Source organism: Anas acuta, chromosome 2 (assembly GCF_963932015.1).
Source record: "Anas acuta chromosome 2, bAnaAcu1.1, whole genome shotgun sequence".
NCBI classification, from domain to species: domain Eukaryota; kingdom Metazoa; phylum Chordata; class Aves; order Anseriformes; family Anatidae; genus Anas; species Anas acuta.
In genome coordinates this window covers 111367884-111389118 of record NC_088980.1, presented here as the reverse complement: position 1 = coordinate 111389118, position 21235 = coordinate 111367884, and the positions used below count along the sequence as shown (strand labels likewise).

The window sequence follows — 21235 nt, the reverse complement described above, 5'->3', positions numbered from 1 at the left end:
TTTTGCATACAATATTCTATTATTTGCAATAATACCATTGAAAATGAAGTGCTTCTTACTGCTTTCTTAGTATTTTGCTTGGCTTGTGGTATTCTGAAGACTGTCATGTGCACATGAAATATTATTTTTGTTTGCTGTCTTATTATATTATATATACCGAAGTATTCTCCAGTCATGGTGAAATTACATCTATTATACTACTGGAATATGACCTGATTTATTACAGGAAGATCTGAGCATAGCTTAAGTCTTCAGTGCGTTAGCCTAAATGAAGCTTTGTCTCTGAAGGTTTCCATTGCCTTCAACTTTACCATTATGTTTTAGCCATTGATTTCCCTTTAGAACACAAATGCCATAGTAATATCGCACAGTATTTATTTATTTATTTATTTGTGGTGTTGAATAACTGCTTGTTCTGCCAAGGGGGTGTCAAATTCTGTTCCCATTCTGTCATTCATACGTTACTTCCTTTACATCTATCAACAGAGATGAGCTAAATAAGTTTGGTAACTCAGTTTTTGAGGAATTACAGAACGGAAATCATGTAGAAAGGAAGGAAAGTAACATTTTGAAGCCTGCTTGTTTACATTTCCTTGATTGCATGCCCCAAACCCTTTCAGAGGAAGGCTCATTGCTATTCAGCCATTCCTTCTCTTTGAATAATACACATTGCTTGTGCTTCTCTCTGTGCTTACGCACCCTATCCTGTCCCAACACTGCTTCTTTTCCTCTGTACCTCAGCCTTTGAAGGTCACTGCCAGCTCCTTTCTCACCTTCTGGGATGCAGTTTGTGTCAACCTATGGGTGAGAAAGGACAAAGGAAAATCAAATATTGAGGCCAAAGGAGTTTCTGTGCTGGTAACCAGTGGTCTGTCTGTGTGAGACTGAAGGGAGCTCCTCAGAGAATTGGAAAGGTTCTCAGCTGAACACGGCTGTGATTTGAAGGTAAGGGGATTGCTGAGGTTAGCCAGAGGCAGACCAAGGGATATCTGTCAGCAGTGGGTTTTGCAATTCATCGTTTTAAAAACTCTTTGGTTTTAAAATTGCTTGGTTCTGTATTTTCTGCTTTTTAAAATGTATTACAGGAGGAGATAATAACCAATCATTAGAACATTTTATCAGTAAAATATCATAAAACTTATTTGTTATGTATGATATATACTCCTGTAATTTAGTAATCTAGAGAGTTTATTCAGAGTTGAAATGTGGGGGAAAAATGATGTTTCTAATGTAATCTATGCTTGTGTGTACTATTACTTGCATATCAACAGTTAAAAAAAAGTTGATGGACCAAAAAAGAAACATTGGTAATGGGCTTGATTTCCACTGTGAGCCAAGCCACAGGCAAGAACCAGTTGGAAAAATAGTGTAATATAGAAACAATGGCAGCCATATTGCAAAGATTAGTGGCTGAGTGGTTGAATGCCTAAAAAAAAAAAAAAAAAAAAAAAGGAAGGGGAAAATGAAGAACTGCCCACTGTCGGAGAAGATTGAGTTCAACACCACCTAAAGAACCTGGAGGTGCACACGTCCATGGGACCTGATAAGATTCATCCACGGATGCTGGCGGATGAAGTTACTAAGCCTCTGCCCATCATATTTGAAAAATTTTTGTAGTCTGTTGAAGTTCCCACTGACTGGAAGAGGGGAAACATAACCCCCATTTTTAAAAAGGAAAAAGAGGAGTTCCCAGGAAACTACCGGCCAACTTCACCTCTGTGCTCAGAAAGGTCATGAAGCAAATCCTCCTGGAAACTATTCTAAGGCACATGGAAAACAAAGAGGTGACTGGGGACAGCCAACATAGCTTCGCTGAGGGCAGATCATGCCTGACAAATCTGGTGGCCTTCTACATCAGGGTTACAACATTGTTGGATAAGGGAGGAGGAACTTACACCATCTACCTAGGCTTGTGCAAAGCATTTGATACTGTCTCACATGACATCCTTGTGTCTAAATTGGAGGGACATGGATTTGGTGGATGGACCACTTGGTGCGTAAGGAATTGGCTGGATGGTTGCACTCAGGGAGTTGGTTCAATGTCCAAGTGGAGACCAATGATGAGTCATGCTCCGTAGGGATTGGTATTAGGACCAGTGCTGTTCTTTTTTAGTGGCATAGACAATAGGATTGAGTGCACCCTCATGAAGTTTGCCAATGACACTAAGCCATGTGGTGCAGTCAACACATTGGCAGGAAGGGATGCCATCCAGAGGGATTTGGATAGGCTTGAGAGATGGGCCTGTTCAAACCTCATGAAAGCCAAGTGCAAGGTCCTGCATCTGGGTCAGGGCAATCCCATGCACAAATACAGGTTGCAGGGAGAATGGATTGAGAGCAGCCCCGAGGAGAAGGACTTAGGGTTGTTGATTGATGAGAAGCTTAATGTGAGCAGGCAATGTGCACATGCAGCCCGAAAGCCAACAGTATCCTGGGCTGCAGCAAAAGAAGCATGGTCAGCAGGATGAGGGAGGTGATTCTTCCCCTTCACTGTGCTCTCATGAGACCCCACCTGGAGTACTGTGTTCCCCCAATAAAAGAAGAACATGAACGTATTAGAGTGAGTACAGAGGAAGTTCATTAGGGTGATCAATGGGCTGAAGTATCTCTGCTATGAAGACAGGCTGAAGGAGTTGGGGTTGTTCAGCCTGGAGAAGAGAAGGTTCCAGGGAGACCTTATAACAGCCTTCTAATGCCTAAGGGGGGCCTACAGGAAAGCTGAGGAGGGGCTCTTCATCAGGAAGTGGAGTGATAGGGCCAGGAGTAACAGCTTTAAACTAAAAAAGATGTAGATTAGATATAAGGATTAAATTGTTTACAATGAGGTGATGAGGTACTGTTACAGGTTGCCTGGAGAAGCTGTGGATGCATCATCCCTGGAGGTGTTCAAGGCCAGCTTGGATGTGGCTTGGGGCACCCTGGTCTAGTGGAAGTTGTCCCTGCCCATGGCAGGGGGGTGGAATTAGATGATCTTTAAGGTCCCTTCCAAAACAAACCAATCTATGATTCTATGATCCCATGATTTTATACAATCTCCCAAGTCTGATAAGACTACAAGAAAGAAAAGGATCTCCTGGAAAGAGTTCAGCAGAGGGCAGCAAAGATGATACAGGGCCTGGAGCATCTTCCCTATGAGGAAAGGCTGAGAGACCTTTCTGTTCCGCCTTGAGAAGAGAAGACTGAGAGGGGATCTTATCAATGTTTACAAATATCTGAAGTGTGGCAGACAGTGGGATTTGGCCAACCTCTTTTTGGTGGTTTGTGGTGATAGGACAAGGGACAATGGTCAAAAAAATCTATCACAGGAAGTTCTGCACCAATATGTGAAAGAAGTTCTTCACTGTGAGAGTGATGGAGCATTGGAACAGGCTGCCCACGGAGGTTGTGGAGTCTCCTTCTCTGGAGATATTCAAGGCCTGTCTGGACACCTCCCTGGGCAACCAGCTCTAGGGAACCTGCTTTGGCAGGGGGGTTGGACCTGATGATCTCTTGAGGTCCTTTCCAATTCTGTAATTCTATAATTCTGTAATAAGAAAGACGTAGACCTGTTGGAATGAGTCCATGAGTCCTGAGGATGTCCATGAGGATGATCAGAGGGATGGAGCACCTCTCCTGTGAAGAAAAACTGAGAAAGTTGTGGTTATTTAGCACAGTGAAGAGGAGGCTCCAGGGAAAACATATAACAGCCTGAAGTACCTAAAGAGAGCCCACAAGAAAGTTGGAGAAGGACCCTTTATCAGGGAGAGTAGTAATAGGACAAGAGGTAATGACTTAGAAGTAAAAGAGCATAGATTTGGATTAAATATTAGGAATAAATTTTTCACTCAGAGTGTGGTGAGGCACTATAACAGGTTGCCCAGAGAAGCTGTGGATGCCCCATCCCTGGAAGTGTTAAAGACCAGGTTAGATGAAGCGCTAATCAACCTGATCAGGAGGTGTCCCTGCCTATGGTGGGGGGTTGGAACTAGGGGATCTTTAAGGTCCCTTCCACCCCAAACCATTTTACGATTCAATAAAACTCTATGAGTAACATTTCTTTGGAAACCAAAAATATTATTTTACTGGGAAAATGGATGTTAGGAGAGTATTTGTTGTATTTTCTGTTTTATCTATGTGTAATTTAGAATATAAGGGAAAAAATGAAGTGTCACCAAGGTGATCAGCAGGTAGATTCACCATGTATCAACAGATAGTGGGAAGCAGTATTTATAGTTTGAGGACTGCCTTGCTGAAGGCCAATAGTTTTATTTGCCATGACAGCCTGCAAGTCATAGGATAGAGAACTGGGTTGTAGGTTTTGTATCTCCAGTCATTGAATGAAATGTCTGCTTTGCCCAGGAAGTGTTTCCGGGAAATGTTATTGGCAGATATATGAGCATTTCTGTTGCTAAACCAACAGTAGGACACTGTTATTATCCTCTGTTAAAAAAACTGTTCCAGTAGCTTTATCTCATAAATAAATGAATGCATAAGTGTGCATTGGGATGAGTACATGTTAGGTAGAGGCCCAGCAAAGTAATAATCACAGGATTTGGTGTGACATTTTGCCAGTCCTCACATATATTCCTGACTTTTTTAACATTTGTTTTTTCAACTCATAAGTATTTCTGTTTTTAAGACACTGTTAAATGACACTGGCTCCCTGGGAGAGATTATAAATGTGAGACAAAGGTATTGATGCTTGATGGTTTTTAATTATGGGAGAAAAGAAAAACAAAACAATCTTTCATGAGAGAGAGGGCATTCTGAAGAGCAACACTTAATTGTTTCCTTCTGAAGTGTTACTTTCCAATGTGCCCCTACTTTTGAAAATAAATGAAAAATAAACTCACCCTTGGAATAAGAAACGTAAGTTTTTATGTCCCATGAGTGGAAGGAAATTGTGGGAGCATGAGAATTCCTCTGATCATACTCAGTGAAACCAAGTTGTGTACTTTATAAGAAGCAGGAACAATTTTAGTATCTTATACTTCCTAATCCTGTTGCAACTTTGATCATTTCTCTTTTTACGCAATGACTATAACTGGACCTGACAAAGGGTAGATCAGTTGCACACTCGTATAGGTAACTTCTATGTTTTGCAATATCCGTTTCATTCTAATGATATCTTTCTCTCTATTTTAGACAAATATCACTTGCTGTGTCATAGCACATGGATTTCAGGACCGCCTGTGAAGAGGTAGGATCAGATATTTTTCCTTTCAAACAACAGTAGAATCAGAATCAATGCACTTTTAGTCCTTTTATTATGCAAAACACTATCTACCCTCTTTTTCTGAAACGAGAGGAATTATATAATCAGATGTAAGTTATGCAGTTGATCGCTTCATGGTGCCAGGCAGACTTTGTAGCAGAACATGAAAAATTTGCCCAGGTATATTCATTGCTAGCCTTCACCTCTGTCCACTCCAATTTACTTCTTCAGGCACAATATAGGTGCAAGTATTTATGTCAGCTTTGCTCTTAGTGATGTGTTTATATCTGAAAGTATGTACATGAATTAAAACATCAATGGGACAGAAATCTGTCACTGTTCAGCAAAATCAAAGGGAAAATGTAGGAGTATGGGAAAAGGGTGAGGAGAGAGGGGAAGCTACAAAGTTGACCCATTGATAAGTAATTCTGTTTTGATTTGATGAGGTAAGAGAGTAATTTTCACTTAACATAGGTATAGTTTCATAATATCAATATAAAGTAATTTAGTTCCCCTACTCTGAGGATGGGGGGAAGTGCTTTTGTTTCTGTGTTCATACCAATTTTACCTTAAAAAAAAAAGAAGAAAAAAAACCAACATACACACACACAAAACACACACACACACACACAAAAAAGTAAATAAGATGCACTTGTATATGTTAAAAAGGGCATCATATTCTCTCAATGATTTTCTGTGGACAGATTGTTTTAAAAGGTTTGTACAATGTTATCAAGTGAGATCCACTGAGAACCATTTACACCAATTTACACAGCATTATTAAGATTTTAAAATACAGTTGCCTTTATATGGAGAATAACAAACAGTGGCTAAGAAGTTATGACTGGCGACAAGAAAACTGACCACACCTTTAAGGGTGACCATGATTCCATGAAAAAAAAAAAAGAGTAAAAGGATGGGAAGAACAGTAGGACCAAGTACTAAATTCAGCTAAAAACAATTTTGGCTTGAGCATCTATGGATGTAAATTAGATGGGAAAAGAGAAAATAAGCAGGATGAAGAACATGAAATTATTACAGCCTTCTGAAACTAACAGTAGGATAAAAAAATAATATTAGAGTGAAGCTTGTCTTTGGGAATGGGTAGTATGATTGCTTTCCAGGATGGTATGTGACAGACTTTAGTACATACACAATCTAAATACCATAATACAGTATAACTGAAATAATTTGCCTGGGAAAAAAAGCATTTCTAGCTAGGTTATTTTTTGTTTCACTTTTTTTCTCATGTATTTATTGAACAAAACATATAGATACTGCTTATTTTCTTAGGATTTTTATGGTGTTATTTAAACTGCAGCCTAGTAGATATTATTTAGTGGCAATTAACTTCACTCTGTGCCCAGCAGCAATAATGACAACAGCCACAGAAACATTACCTGGAATACGAGTCCTGTGCTAGCTGTTATAGTGCAAAAGTTTTTTGCAGATCTGTTTCATTCACTATATGGCTTCTAGTCAGAGTGTTTCTTTCAAGTATAGATCTTTAAAAATCACCTACTTTACATGACTTTCCATGATAGACAATGGAAGGACAGAGTGATTCTTCCCACCCTAAAATGTTCATGATCTGGAGAACCTAAGCAAGCACCTTTAACTTTTAGATTAATAAAATAAAATGAAATAGATTCAAACCCAGTTTATTTGGTTTATGTAAAATGATCCCTATGCCACAAAACTAGTAGTGCTACTTCTAAGAAATTCTTCAAACTATTGTGATCTACATCTTTCCTCCTAAGCCAATCAAAGTTAATAAAATGCAAACTTTCAACCTACTTTCACAAAATACTGATGTCTAAGTAAAGCATCAATAGTCTTATGCTTACAGGTGTAATTTTTAGCTAAATCCTCTGCACTATCATTGTAAGGTATCCTCTGCTTTGGTTGTTAGAGGGAAATATGTCAAGCTGTATCTGACATCCCGTGAGCAGTGAGGCTATTGCAGCTGTGTGCCCACTGTAGTGAGGCTGAAGTGGCAGTAGGTGTATGAACAGAGCATGCATATAAACTACATATATGCACATATCCTTCTATATGTGTATATGTATATACATGGCCAGCCACACTAATTAGATACAGACAGACAGAGCACTTGCACAAACACAGACATACCCAGCAGCCTCATACTTCTACCCTTTCTGGCTGAGCACAATGGATGTAGACAGAGCCCCTCTCCCAGGAAAAAAATGTTAGAAAGGAATTCAGTAAGACAGAGCACGGCCGGACAAGTGTGCTGACCAGAAACCTACTTACATGCAGCCAATACATTTTCATATCCTTGTCCTTCTATTTTTCCATGTTTGTTCCTCCCCAAAAGACTTAAATATCTCCTCTGCTCTGCCTTTGGTTCCTCCCCTAAACATCCCATCCTGTGCAATCCAGAACTGACAGTCCCACAGCCCTAGTCAGTTTCCTTAGTCCTAAAAGTGGTCTGGCATTGTCTCATCATGATGAAGGCATCAAAATGGGTTCATCACATTCATTACACCTGGAAGCTGGGGCCAAGACTGTCCCAGGACAACTTTCGGAGGGTATCAGACAGGGTATCCCTCCCTCTGAGTCCTTGTTTTAGCTTCTCACCTGTCCCACATTATGTCTGTGTGCCCCTCCGGGCCTGTGGAGATGGGCCTTTGATAGGCTGATGGCTTCTGTGACAGGCCTGGCAAGGTGTTACTTGGACTGCCACGATCTGCAATTGTCTGTAATCCTTTGTGTGTGCAGGCAAGGCTTATCATGTAACCTAATTCTTGTGTTTTTCATCTAATTGATTACCGGAAGGGTTTGCTTTTTTTTTTTTTTTCTCCACCGATGCAAACAGCTTCCTGTAAATTGCACTATCCAAGACTTAAGAAATTCCATAATAAGGTTGTTCATTTAAGTTCAGTATGAGAAGTAATCATCCATTCTGTCAGGTATTTCAATTCCAAAATGTCTTTAAGTCAAGACATTATCTTTAAAGCTCCTTGTAAAAGTGATGATAGAGACAAAAGAAGTACCACTGTGGCACTGACTCCTTAGTTAATTTACAGTGTCATTCCACTGGCACATCTTCAGCAATTGTTTAGTCACTTCAAGCTGTATTTTGTGTGCAACCACAATAGCTTTGTTCTCAGTTTATTTCATATTTATTTACTGATAGGAAATAGATTTTACTCCAGAGTATTTTTGTTTAATAGGTTTCAGTACATTTATAAGTTTAAACCTTCTTTGCCCTCTATCCCCAACTGCATCAAAGCTTTGATTATTCTATATACTATAGAAGTATAATCATTAGGCAGTTTTTTGATAATGGCAATAAAGTCTTCTATGAGGCCTTTGTCTTCTTCCCTTCTTTCTTTCTTTTCTTCTGAATATCTTATTGCCCATCTTTCCCCATCCTCCAGAGACCTGTAACCTCCACCAACAGAAGAACTGAGATTGCTCTCCCAAAATTATGAGTAGGGCTTAGACTCTCCTCACTGGTACATCCATCCCCATCCTTGCTTATGGCAGTAAGTGGTTTGAATTTAGTTTCAAATAGCATAAAACCAGAATATTCCACATGGATGCACAAAGGACAAAGCACATTATTCATGATGTCCATGGCATATTTGATGGCTCACCACATGCAATGGTTACTTGGGAAGACAAATGCTATAACTCCTAATGTCCCCCCTTCCTTCATCTTCACCCAGTTTTTATTGGTGAGCATGGCATCATATAATAACACCTTGAGGTGATCGTCCCCCTGTACTCGGCTCTGGTGAGGCCGCACCTCGAGTACTGTGTTCAGTTTTGGGCCCCTCGCTACAAGAAGGACATCGAGGTGCTTGAGGGGGTCCAGAGAAGGGTGACGAAGCTGGTGAGGGGTCTGGAGAATAAGTCCTGCAAGGAGTGGCTGAGGGAGCTGGGCTTGTTCAGCCTGGAGAAAAGGAGGCTCAGGGGTGACCTTATTGCTCTTTACAGATACCTTAAAGGAGGCTGTAGCGAGGTGGGGGTTGGTCTGTTCTCCCACGTGCCTGGTGACAGGACGAGGGGGAATGGGCTTAAGTTGCACCAGGGGAGTTTTAGGCTGGATCTTAGGAAGAACTTCTTTACTGAAAGGGTTGTTAGACATTGGAACAGGCTGCCCAGGGAAGTGGTGGAGTCACCATCCCTGGAAGTCTTTAAAAGACGTTTAGATGTAGAGCTTAGGGATATGGTTTAATGGGGACTGTTAGCGTTAGGTCAGAGGTTGGACTCGATGATCTTGAGGTCTCTTCCAACCTAGAAATTCTGTGATTCTGTGATTCTGTTACCTTGGTCCATTTGGGTCAGATGTCCTGGCCATATTCTCTGACCTCCCAGTTCCTGTGTACTTGCAGGCAGGGCAATGTGAAAAACAGAAAAGTCCTTTGGCACTGTGCAAGCACTGTTCAGCAATAGCTAAAACATTGGAGTGTTATCAACAGTGTTTTCATCTCAAATCAAAGAAATTGCACCATACAAGCCACTGTGAAGAAAATTAACTATCTCCCATGTCAAACAAGTACATCTGTTCATTCTAAATAACTGCTACTCCGGTGCATTGGTCATCTTTGTAGGAACGGTAGTCCTTTTCTAGTACCAGTGCTTTCATGAATCCCTTATTTTTTTCTAGTGGCAACTATCACAGAATCACAGAATGATTAATGTTGGAAGGGACTTACAGACGTCAACTTGTCTGACCCCCTGCTCAAGCAGGGCCGCCCTGAGCAGGTTGTCCAGGCCCATGTCCAGGTGGCTTTTGAAGATCTCCAAGAACTGAGACTCCAACCTCTCTGGACAACCTGTATCATTGCCCCATCACTGCACATAAAGAAGGGCTGGCTGGTGTTCTCATCTGTTTGTTCTACTTAGGTGACTTGTGACAGAAACACACTATAATGTCACCTTTGGTGTCTAGTGATATTTGGTCTGAGATTTGGACAATGATGGTCTTGCCTACATACAGATATCTGCACATGCAGTTTGTGTTAAGTTCTCACAGCAAATCTGAATAGTGCAGGCAGTGTAGCCTAGTGAATAGGCTCAAGTTCCCAAACTTGATGATCAGCTCAATTGCTCTTTATGCTTTATTGACTTTAATGAACAGTTCTTCATTGATTAGAATGATAGCTTAGAAGACAGATACAGTTTGGTGTCAATTTCAACATGATTCTGATGATTATTTTCTTCCTAAGAATTTTATCTGTAGACTATGCTGCTTTTCAAGGGATTTTGAAGTGGTTTTATTCTTCAATAAAACACCTTCCATGTTAAATAATATATATATATATATTTATTTTTTTAAAAAAAAGAAGGTTCTACAAATGTACAACAGTTTCTATGGAATTATTCTGGATTCCCTACTCTTTTCCTTCCTTCACTGATGAGTAAATGTGTGCACTGTACTGGTTCTTGTACAACAACTGTTGAATTGTCTTATTCAACAATTTTCAAACCAAAAGGCTATTCAACTCCTCTTTTATCCTTTACCCAGAGCTTTCTGAACTTCATGAGAGCAAAAATCACTAAAGTGATTTAAAGTCACTAGGTTCTTTAAACTTTTGCCTGTATTCACTTGACCTTATTCTACATTCTGAAAACTGTTGCTTGGAAGGTAACTTAAGTCTCTGACATGATTCTGTCCTCTCCATTGAAAATACCCTTCTGATAAAATCAAAGATTTAGGATGGTTATGCTGCAGTAGTATCTTTTCCCTAGGGAATGCTGTGTTGTTTTTTTTGTTTGTTTGTTTGTTTTTTGTATGGTATTTTCTCTGTATTTTATGAGCAAGCAGCATTGGCTGCTTTCTAACTTTTCTAACTTCCTTGCTTTTGAAATCTCATTCTCTAGTTCTAATACATTGGCTTTGGTTGTTCTTTTTTTTTTTTCCTAAGATCACTATAAACTCATTGAAATTAGTAAATATATTTATTTTAACATTTTTTATCTATTTATCTGATTACAATACTGTCCATTGCTTCTTTGAAGATTTGCTTTGATATTTTAAGCCGTTGTCCCCTGCTTTCTGAATCCTATGAATATTTCTACAGACTTCACAAACTTTATAATGGTATGTTCACAACTCTAGTTTTATTTCAACATCTTTTTATTTTTTTTTTGCCTGTCACAGAATGCATTTTATTTTTTAAGCAATCTTTTGTCTTTTCATTACTTTCTTTAATAAATCTTGTTATACACTGTTTTAGACTGTCTAGTCTCCATTGTGCCAGTTTATGATCCACATATTTTAGCTTAAGCTAGTGATTTCCTTTGTTTATAAATGCTTTCAATTTGCTATGCTGGGATTTCTAAGACCTTAGGTTTTGTTTTTGTGTTTTTCTAATCCAGCCTCAACTCATAATTTAATCCTAAAACCACAACACAGAAAAAGACTGACAATTTATGATGTCTGTGAAAATGTCTTATTAATAGACTAATTAAATTTGAAGAATACATGTGAATATATATGCGAAGAAACACATACATGCTCACAATAGCCTTCAGTTTTATATTGTCTATCTCTTGGCCTCAATTGTAATGATGTAATCTAGTTTCAGTAAGCTCATTGGCAATTCAGGAATTAAAACTTGCTTATTTATAGTGTCAAAAAAATATTTTTTTTTTCTCTAAAAAGGTACCTTAATTCAAAAAGATGTTCTCGTACATACAGGTACATTTATGTAAATGCAGATAAATGTGTGTTCATTTTCCAAATGTCTAATTTGCATATTGAATAATCAGACTGTACGAAACATAGAAAATTCACTGTAGGACTTTATTCTTTTGAGAAAACAACTTAGGAAGAATGGACATAGCCAAATATTCATACCTGGGAAATCATAGAAAAAGAAAGAAAGAAGAAGAAGGAAAGGAAAGGAAAGGAAAGGAAAGGAAAGGAAAGGAAAGGAAAGGAAAGGAAAGGAAAGGAAAGGAAGGAAAGGAAAGGAAAGGAAAGGAAAGGAAAGGAAAGGAAAGGAAAAGGAAAGGAAAGGAAAGGAAAGGAAAGGAAAAGGAAAGGAAAGGAAAGGAAAGGAAAGGAAAGGAAAGGAAAGGGAAGGAAAAAGGGAGGGAAGGAAGGGAAGGGAAGGGAAGGGAAGGGAAGGGAAAGGGAAGGGAAGGAAGGGAAGGGAAGGGAAGGGATAGGGAAGGGAAGGGAAGGGAAGGGAAGGGAAGGAAGGGAAGGGAAGGGAAGGGAAGGAAGGGAAGGGAAGGGAAGGGAAGGGAAGGGAAGGGAAGGGAAGGGAAGGGAAGGGAAGGGAAGGAAGGAAGGGAAGGGAAGGGAAGGGAAGGGAAGGAAGGGAAGGGAAGGGAAGGGGAAGGGAAGAAGGGAAGAAGGGAAGAAGGGAAGATTAAGCCCAAAGTTGATATTTTCTTTAGTTCTGTCAGGTTGGAGTGTAGAATTCATGTTCAGAAATAACTTCTTGTCCTTTGGGTGGAAAATATTAGTACCTGATACAACAGGCTCTGAATGACAGGCTGAACACATGCCTGTGTATCTGGGCTATATTTTTGACAGTCTAAGTGCTTTTCACCTGCACTAGCAACACTCTCACAGAATGAGTAGCTGGACCACTTAAAAACATCCTTTCTGTGGTTCTGACATGTATTCCTACCTCCTGTATTCATTTCCATTACCGTCTTATACCTTTTGATTCAATTTCCTTTTTTATTATTATACATTTATATACATTTATATATTTACATTATAAAGCAGTGACAGGCATATCTCCATATGACCAGAGGTCAGCTTCAGTTCAAATACGCATCCTAAGGTGCATCTGAAGTGAATTACCTACATATTTAAAGCAGTCTCTGCAACCATTCTCCTTATTTGTATCAGATTCTTAATGGTAAAACTAAATTTCAGGGCTCTAAGCTAAACTGCAGAGGTTTGATATGTTTTTGAAGACACCAACCAAAGCCATGGGTCATTTTGCATAGAAAATGTGTTGACAGATCTTTTTTTTTCCTTTCTTTCTCCTACTGGTTCACAAACTGAACTATTCTTGGGTGCCTACTGAAGTGACAAGGCCCTTTTACTGGTCTGAAACTCGAAGTAGTAAAAATAACTACATTGTTTTATTAACAAAGAGCAAAAGTAATAGATAAAATAGTTTAACCAAAAGGTATATTCATTTCTTGAAAACTAATGGAGATTAACTAAAATAGCCTGGGATACTCATTAGGTCTCCTCCAGAACAAAACACTGGAAAAACACTGGAAAAGTTTTAGATTACTTTTTTTTTTTTTTTTTTTTTTTTTTTTTAATGTGAATGACAAAGAAAACAAAAAAAAGGGGGAGGGGGGAAGGGGAGGGATCAACATAAAAAAAAAATCTTTAACAGAAAACCTGCTACTAACCTTATTTAGGTCAGATAAATTTTAAAATATTGATGTTTGATGTCCTGCACAAAACTGACTCTGAAACCAATAGGTAACATTAAAGACATGTCTCATACAGTATTTATTTGGGTGTATGTTTAGTAGAGAACTATGCTACTAGCTTAAAAGTACAAACTATAACTTTAGCAGAATCACAAAGTCACTGAGAGTTCGAGGCTGGAAGGGACCTCTGGAGGTCATCTGGTTGAACTCCTTGCTCAGGCAGGGCCACCCTGAGCAGGCTGCCCAGGCCCACATCCAAGGAGGAAGATCCACAGCAATGCCAGGCAATCTGTGCCAGTGCTCTGTCAGCTGCACATAAAGAAGTACTGCCTGGTATTAAGAGGGAGCCTCCTGTGTTCCAGTTTTTGCCCATTGCCTCTTGTTCCGGCTCTGGGCACCACTGAAAAGAGCCTGGCTCCATCCCCTTTGCTCTGTCCCTTCAGGTATTTATAGACTTTGATGAGATCCCTCTGAGCCTTTACTTCTCCAGGCTGTACAGTCCCAGCACTCTTTTGTATGTATTTCTTCTGCAATTAATCCCTAAATATTTGTGAAGGCCAAGCTGTTAATAGTACATGAACATTTATAAATTCCTTTAAGGAAAGTTGTTAGGGACAGATCTTATACACAGCCAAGATGGTGATGTTTTATGAATCAGAGTATAATGGAGCAAGGTTTTTAAAACACCTTTTTTCACTGCCTTGTTGCTAATAATGATCTGAGTGTGACCGTATTCTTTGCAGAAGCAGCCTGCCTTGAGGGCTCTCCTACTTGCACCTTTCTCTGATAAGAATCTGAACAAGAAAGTAAGAAAGTTCAACACATAGAGCAAAGAGAGATCAGTTTTCAGTTCCTCTTATAGTCACGTTAGATCAGGAACAGTAAGCAATTTCTAAACTCCTACCAAGGACATCAGCTCTTGCCAAAGTAGTGTTCCTTTGTACCTGAGCTACAAGGGTGTAGAATCAGATGGCAGAGGCAGTACTGCACAGGTGAAAAATTCGCTGCATCTGTCACTTAGGTATGGCTACCTTCCTTCATCACTGCTTTGGTTTGAAGTCACTTACTGCTCTCCCATGTAAAAACCTATTCTTTCACCACTGTATCTTACTTCCTTATCCATTCCTTAGCCTACCTAAACCACTTCATTAGCATATGCAACTTTTAGCATTCAGTTTTCTTGCCCTCTTTACAACAGGTGCCTAACTCTGTAAATAGGCTGAAGAAAGTAGGAAGGTAGAAGTATTAAGCAGGGCATTATGGGCTCGCTGTAACAGGTAGTCAAGGTGTATTGGCTTTACAAAATGCTAGCAGCTGAACTAATGCTTGTATGCCCATGTCTGTTGGAAGGCGATGCAGTTTATCATACGTTTGAGCACCAGAGGATGCCTTGCCTGACCTCACACTGACAGTTACAGTAGCTCAGCTGATGTGACATATGCTATTTTATTGCTGTAGGCCAAGGGCAGGGCAGGGCCCTCTGCCAATGAAATGCAGACAGCTTGAAGGGAAAATTTTAGTACACCCTCTTGTGGAATCTCGTAAAAATTAGTAATGGGAACAAAAGCTAACATCAGCCACAACCTTGCACCCCTGCACCTGATCCACAGGCATGCCATCTAAGCTTTTCACATGTAAGAGATGGGGGGGCGGAGGGGAGAGGAGGTGTAAAGACTAGGCAGCCTGCCTGATCTCCCTTCAGCAAGGGTAATTTTACTGGGGTCACATGGATGCCAAATGTTGATGTACACTGTGATTTTACATGAAAACATATATGCGGGATATCTTCCCTGAGTTCCAGCTCAGGATACAGGAATTTATGTCCTTATTTGATTCAGTGTCCTGGATGCTTTGAGGAAGGGAAAAAGAATAAAAAAGAAATCTCAGGAGATAAAACACAATGAAACAAAGTCCTTGTTTTCAAGGACTTGTCTTGAGCTTATCTAATGAAACTGAACTACATTTTTAGCATTGTCTTTTAGGATCTTCTGCTTTACGTGGCTGTTAATACTGCTCTCAGGTAGCAGAGGGAAAGAGATAGCATAATTGAAGCTTTAATTTTGAACTGTGTCATAAACCATCTTTCATAAAGCCCAACAACAGTAAAGTGGTTCATTACATTTTAAAGTGTCTGATGTAAATAAGTTCCCTGAATTTGTGTGATCAATCTTCCCAAGGGCCAAAATATTTTGCTGTTCCCAAGCTTGGCTCTTGTTAAGACTGAATAGACTCAGCCCACGTGCATTTGGAAACTGACTTGAATTTTAATTTATTTTTTCCTAATGCCTAATTGTGTCTACTATGGTTATGTGCCTCTTAATTCCCCCAAAGAAGCCCCTCAGCTTTGTGCAAAGATTCATTGGAGACTTTATAGGGTAATTGACCAAACAAGAAATGTGCAGTCAAGTAAGGCAGAGCTACTAAAATCATTGCATCAGAGGCAGAATTTATCCCATTGCCAGTTATCCAGGGGAGGACAGAAGACAAGTCTGCAAACATTTACTGCAGGAGAAAGGTATTTTATAAGCAGTATATGTTTGTAGGCCAGCCTTTTTTGTTTGACTGTAGCTACATGTATTTACAGCTTACTCTGTTCAACTTCCACTATCACTTACTGCTTACTTCACAGCTCCATGGAAAGAAAGAGTCTTCTTAGTCAGCAAAGCAAAAGATACAAGGAGAAAGAGCAGGGCAATTTAACTATATTACATTCTCCTTGTTTTAATTTTGTAAGATTTTAAGTATGCTATGAGAGGGAATTTTCCAGTGGTACTGAAAACTCCTAACCTCTTTTGCTGATCCTTTTATTTTATTTGTCCATGTCAGTTTCTACCCCATCCCTTTGCAAAAAATACACATAAGTACTAAACAAGGCAGTATGTTGTCTTCTGACAAGAGCACCCCCTGACATCTGTATGAGTTCAGCATGAGGAACTCTTTTTTTTTTTTTCTTGAAAATGAGAATAAAATCTCTCAAATTATACATACTTCCTACTGCTGATCAAGGGAAAACATTTTCATAAGTTTGAGTGTTGAACATGGAGCAGAAGTAAAAGGAAAGTTCATCAGTAAAGAATATTACACAAAGCTATTTTAAGATTGTCCTTGACCTCTTTTAATGCCTCCTGAGAGCAATTTAAACTTTTCTTTTTCCAGTTGCGTACTGTCAGTTCCAGATTTGTGTTTGTTCTCTTCATGCTAGGGATTAAGTTATCTGAGTGTATTATGGGGAGATCTTCCAAATGCTCTTTTACCCTCTTGTCTGAGAAAGAGCCCTTAGATTCAGCCAGGTCAGCCATGGCAGAGAAAGTTCACAGCATGAATTTTGTTTCCTTGATCTCCTCTCAAGTCAACATTTTTTTTTTTTTTTTTAATAGTGGATTGAAATCTGACCTGAATGAAGACAATTGAAGTTCTATTATTGACATTGATGAGTCCAAACTTTTAAATCATTTTTAATGAAGAATGATTTTCTGAGATACGACGCGATTACATATATATTTGTATCTATGCATATAGGTATAGTTATCCAACACTAGTAAATTCCATGTTATAATGCTGAATTCTTTCATTATTTGTAGGCAAATACCTAATACCCCAAATGCCCTACCAACATAACTTCCAGTTATGAGTCATTATACAGAGTGCTATCTTCAACACAGCTTTCAGGGAAAGATTATTAAATGCTGTGGGTGCTTACACATTCAGATTTTTTCACTGCTCAGACCTCTTATTGATGGTGCCCCAAAAGTAGCACATATAAGTACTTCAAACAAAGATTCTGTTAAATTGTTTGAAAACCACTTACTGTATACTGAAGAATCCTACAAAATTTCTGACCTCTAGCCATAAATGTAAAATACAGAAGTGAAGCATGAATTAAGTTACTGAAAGGAGTTGCATTCTTTGATCTCTTTTCTCTCATTCTTAACTTCAGCATTCTCATTTGATAAGTACTATAAAAGCATAAGTCAGCGTTGTGCTCACTGTTAGGAAAAGCTCACAACAGTTTCACATGTAGGCTGTTACTGCTTAGAACTGGTTAGTTTGGAGGTATTAAGCAATTATATGTCCTTCTGTGTCAAAATTGGTGCAGTATGCAGGAATATCAGCTTTTATAAGTGAGGTGTCATCATTTAATCCAAAAATGGAGACTGAGTGTAGCTGCCTGTGGTGGTTTTACTCAGCTGGGCAGCTGAGCTCCACCACAGCCACTCTCTCACTCCCTCTCCTCAAAAGGAAAGGGGGAGAAAATGTGATGACAAAGGCTCAAGGGTTGAGATAAAGACAAGGAGATCACCCACCACATCACAGGCAAAAAAAAAAAAAAGACTCAACATAGGGAGATTAATATAATTTATTTCCTATCACTACCAGACAAGATTCAAAAGCTACGGGCAAACTAAAATCACCATTCCCCCTATCCACTCTCTTCTTCATCTTCCCTCAGAGTGGCACAGGGGAACAGGGAATGGGGGCTGAGGTCAGTCCCTAACACTTTGTCTCTGCCACTCCTTCACAGTCACTCTCTGCCCCTCCTTCACCTGGAGTCCCTCCCATGGGATGGCGTCCTTCCTGAACTGATCCTATGCGGGCTGCCCACAGGCAGCAGCTCTTCAAGAACTGCTCTCACATGGCTCCATACCAGGGGGTCCTTATTTCAAGAGCAAGCTGTTCTGGCACGGGTCCCCCATGGGTGTCAGCTTCCCCCAAGCACCCTGCTCCTGCAGGGGCTCTCCATGGGCCGCAGCCACATCTACCTGCTCCACCAGGGGCTCCTCCACACTCTGCAGCTTGGAGATCTGTGCCATGTGGGACCCATGGGATGCAGGGAGCAGCCTGCTCCACCCAGGGCCTCTCCACAGGCCTCAGGGGAACTTGTGCTGCATGCCTGGAGCACCTCTTGCCCTCCTTCTGCACTGCCCTCAGGGTCTGCAGGGCTGGTTCTCATTCCTTGCTCTCCCAGCTGCTGTTGTCCAGCATTTTTTCCCCCCTTTGTTAAGTCTGCACTCCCAATACACTGCCCTGAAGATAACAAAAGGAGTGTTGTAAAATCTTTGGGCAGAATAGAAAATATTTTGATTTTAAATTTAAAAAATCTGCTTTCACTCAATGCTACCACAGCCAATTTTTCTCTTGTATTCTAAGCACCTGGTAATAGTTTTTGATACCTGTTGATGTATTTGTGGATGGAGTCTGGCAATACAGCATGCTAACCAAGAAAACTTTTTTTCTTTATTCCTTTCTTTGAAGACAAAGACAGGGATTTGTTTGCTGCAGGATGGTAACCAGGAGCCTTTCAAAGTGCGACTGCACTTAGCCAAAGATATTCTGATGATCCAGGAGCAGGATGTGATCTGTGTGTCTGGTGAGCCTTTCTATTCTGGTGTAAGTAGTTTTTATTTATTCTTTTAAGATGTACTTTATGAAGAGTAAAAATACTGTGTGTGTGTACATGGGCATGTGTGTGCGTACGTATGTATGCATTTAATCTCAGGTTAATATTTAATTTTGCATTTTTAACACCAAGTATATTTTAGTATAACATCTACTGAGAGTAAATCCTGGCAATGCCCACCTAGGAAGCAGGAATAACAACAAATAAGTTAAATGCACAACTACACTATTGTTTCTGTGCACTGACCCTTGAATCCTGGTGCCACTTAATACAGTTAGGCAGTGACTTTTACAAAAACAAAACAAAACAACAACAACAAAACAGGTGTACTCAGATATCTGAGTATTTGTGGAGTTGATAAGACAGCTGATGGTTCACTGTTATGGTAGGGCTTTACTGGATCAAGATACACCAATGTTATGTTATTCTTTATATCTTTGTTTGCTTCATATTGTAGTATAACACTTCATGGATATTGTCAGCTGATGATGTGAGGGTCACCAGCTGAACTGGCAAGTTACTTACAAGTTACTGGCAAGTTACACACAGATGGACTTCAGCTGGAACAGTGCAGTAGTATGATTTATACATTACTGCTTTACATGACGTGTCAGATCTCTTATTTTGCATTGTATAGAATTTTGTGGATAAGCAACTAGGTCTGTAGACAAGTATTTGGAAGATCTGTGAAATGTAATGTAGAATAATATTGTAGTGTTTTGAATTATTGTAATAAGCTTTTATGTAGAAGATAGCAAAATAAAAAACAAAAAAACATTTTCTATTCATTTATAAACACATGCTGTAATTATATTTTTTAGAGTGGTTATTTTTTTTGAAACTTTTATGAACATTTTGTTCTCCCTTTCAGATTAATAAAATTATTGTAGGATTTCATGTTAAATCTTCTGAGGCATAGTGCTATAATACCTGTTAATGCAGACATACTCTGACTAATATTATGTCTGTCTATGTTATTATTTAATAACAGCTGTTTCCACATCCCTGTGTCTCTAAATACAAGTATAATAAAAAGATAAAAAGCAAAATACAGCAATTAATTGGTAGAATGTTAGTGGTGCTGACAGTATGGAAAATTAATGGAAAAATTGGAGAGGAATCCATCTCAAAGTGAATGTTTCTGATCATTTCTCTGAAACAAGAGCAACATACTCTTTATGGTGTCTCCATACATATTGGGTTTATTTGCATGACAACTCTGTCTTTTGACCATTTTATGCTATACAAGTACAATTTATTAATACAAGTCTGTGAGTTGTATATGGAATAAAGATGGTCCTTTTACTAATCAGACTGTTCCTTGACATACAGGATGTCTAACAACCCAAGCAGAAAGAAGTTACGAGTTCAAACACTGGCTACAGCTATAGCTGGTCAATTAGCATCACACACTACAGCACTTTTACTCCAACAACACCATTCTGATTTTATTAAAAGATTGTATCACTCAAAAATATGTCTTTTATTATTGTGCTGTAATATCTATTACTTCTGCTGAATTTTGCATTTAAATGTCTTCATGAAATGCATATTTATTTTTTTCCCATTTCACTCTTACAGTTTTTTTCCTCTTTAGTTTTGCAACAGAACTGTTGAAAACAGTGAATGATTGCTTTACTGATTACACACCCTCTATTGTATTTGCATATTGGATGCATAACTCATTAACTGATTGATATTAATATGGTGATGAGGAGTTTCTTTTCTATTGTCAGTATTCATTGTTAGGCCAGTAACTCTGGAGGCCTTTACCCTGATTTCCTCTGGGATTAAGACTAGGCCTTGAATCAGTAGGTTCATTGTAGCTAAGGATGATTGGCATTTCATAGATAGTTAACTGTCCTTTTGTCACAGAACATTTAAATCCTCTGGAATTATTTGTTGTGATTATTTGTCTGATCATGTATAGCATGATCAGACAAGTCCCACAGTCTTACTTTTTTACATTTTTTTTCTTCATTTTTATTCTTGCTGTTATTAAGCTTCTTTTTGTTTGTTGCTTTTTGTTTGACCACATCCATTTTACTTTAACATACTTTTGACAGACCGAGTGGTTTCATTAGAAAATAACATTGAATGCCTCATTGAATAAACTCTGAAGAATAAAAATAAAATTTGTAGCTGAGGAACAATAGTGGTAAATTTTCAGACAAGTATCTACAGTAAAACACCTTTTTAATCTTTCAAAAATAATCTTTAAATAATTTGATTACAGGGTTTTACTTCACTGT

At 39.0% G+C, this 21235-nt stretch overlaps 1 protein-coding gene across 4 annotated transcripts in view; it reads left to right on the top strand.

The window, feature by feature from the left end:
- Window positions 1-21235, top strand: part of SNTG1 (syntrophin gamma 1) — a 343053-nt gene that overhangs the window by 166147 nt on the left and 155671 nt on the right. For 3 of the 4 annotated variants that reach the window (XM_068671707.1, XM_068671705.1, XM_068671706.1), the window contains 2 exons: window positions 5125-5179; window positions 18839-18973. In XM_068671707.1, the coding sequence (XP_068527808.1) occupies window positions 5153-5179; window positions 18839-18973 (162 nt within the window). In that variant the 5' untranslated portion in view covers window positions 5125-5152. The remainder of the gene's footprint in view (window positions 1-5124; window positions 5180-18838; window positions 18974-21235) is intronic. The other variant, XM_068671708.1, reaches the window with a different exon arrangement.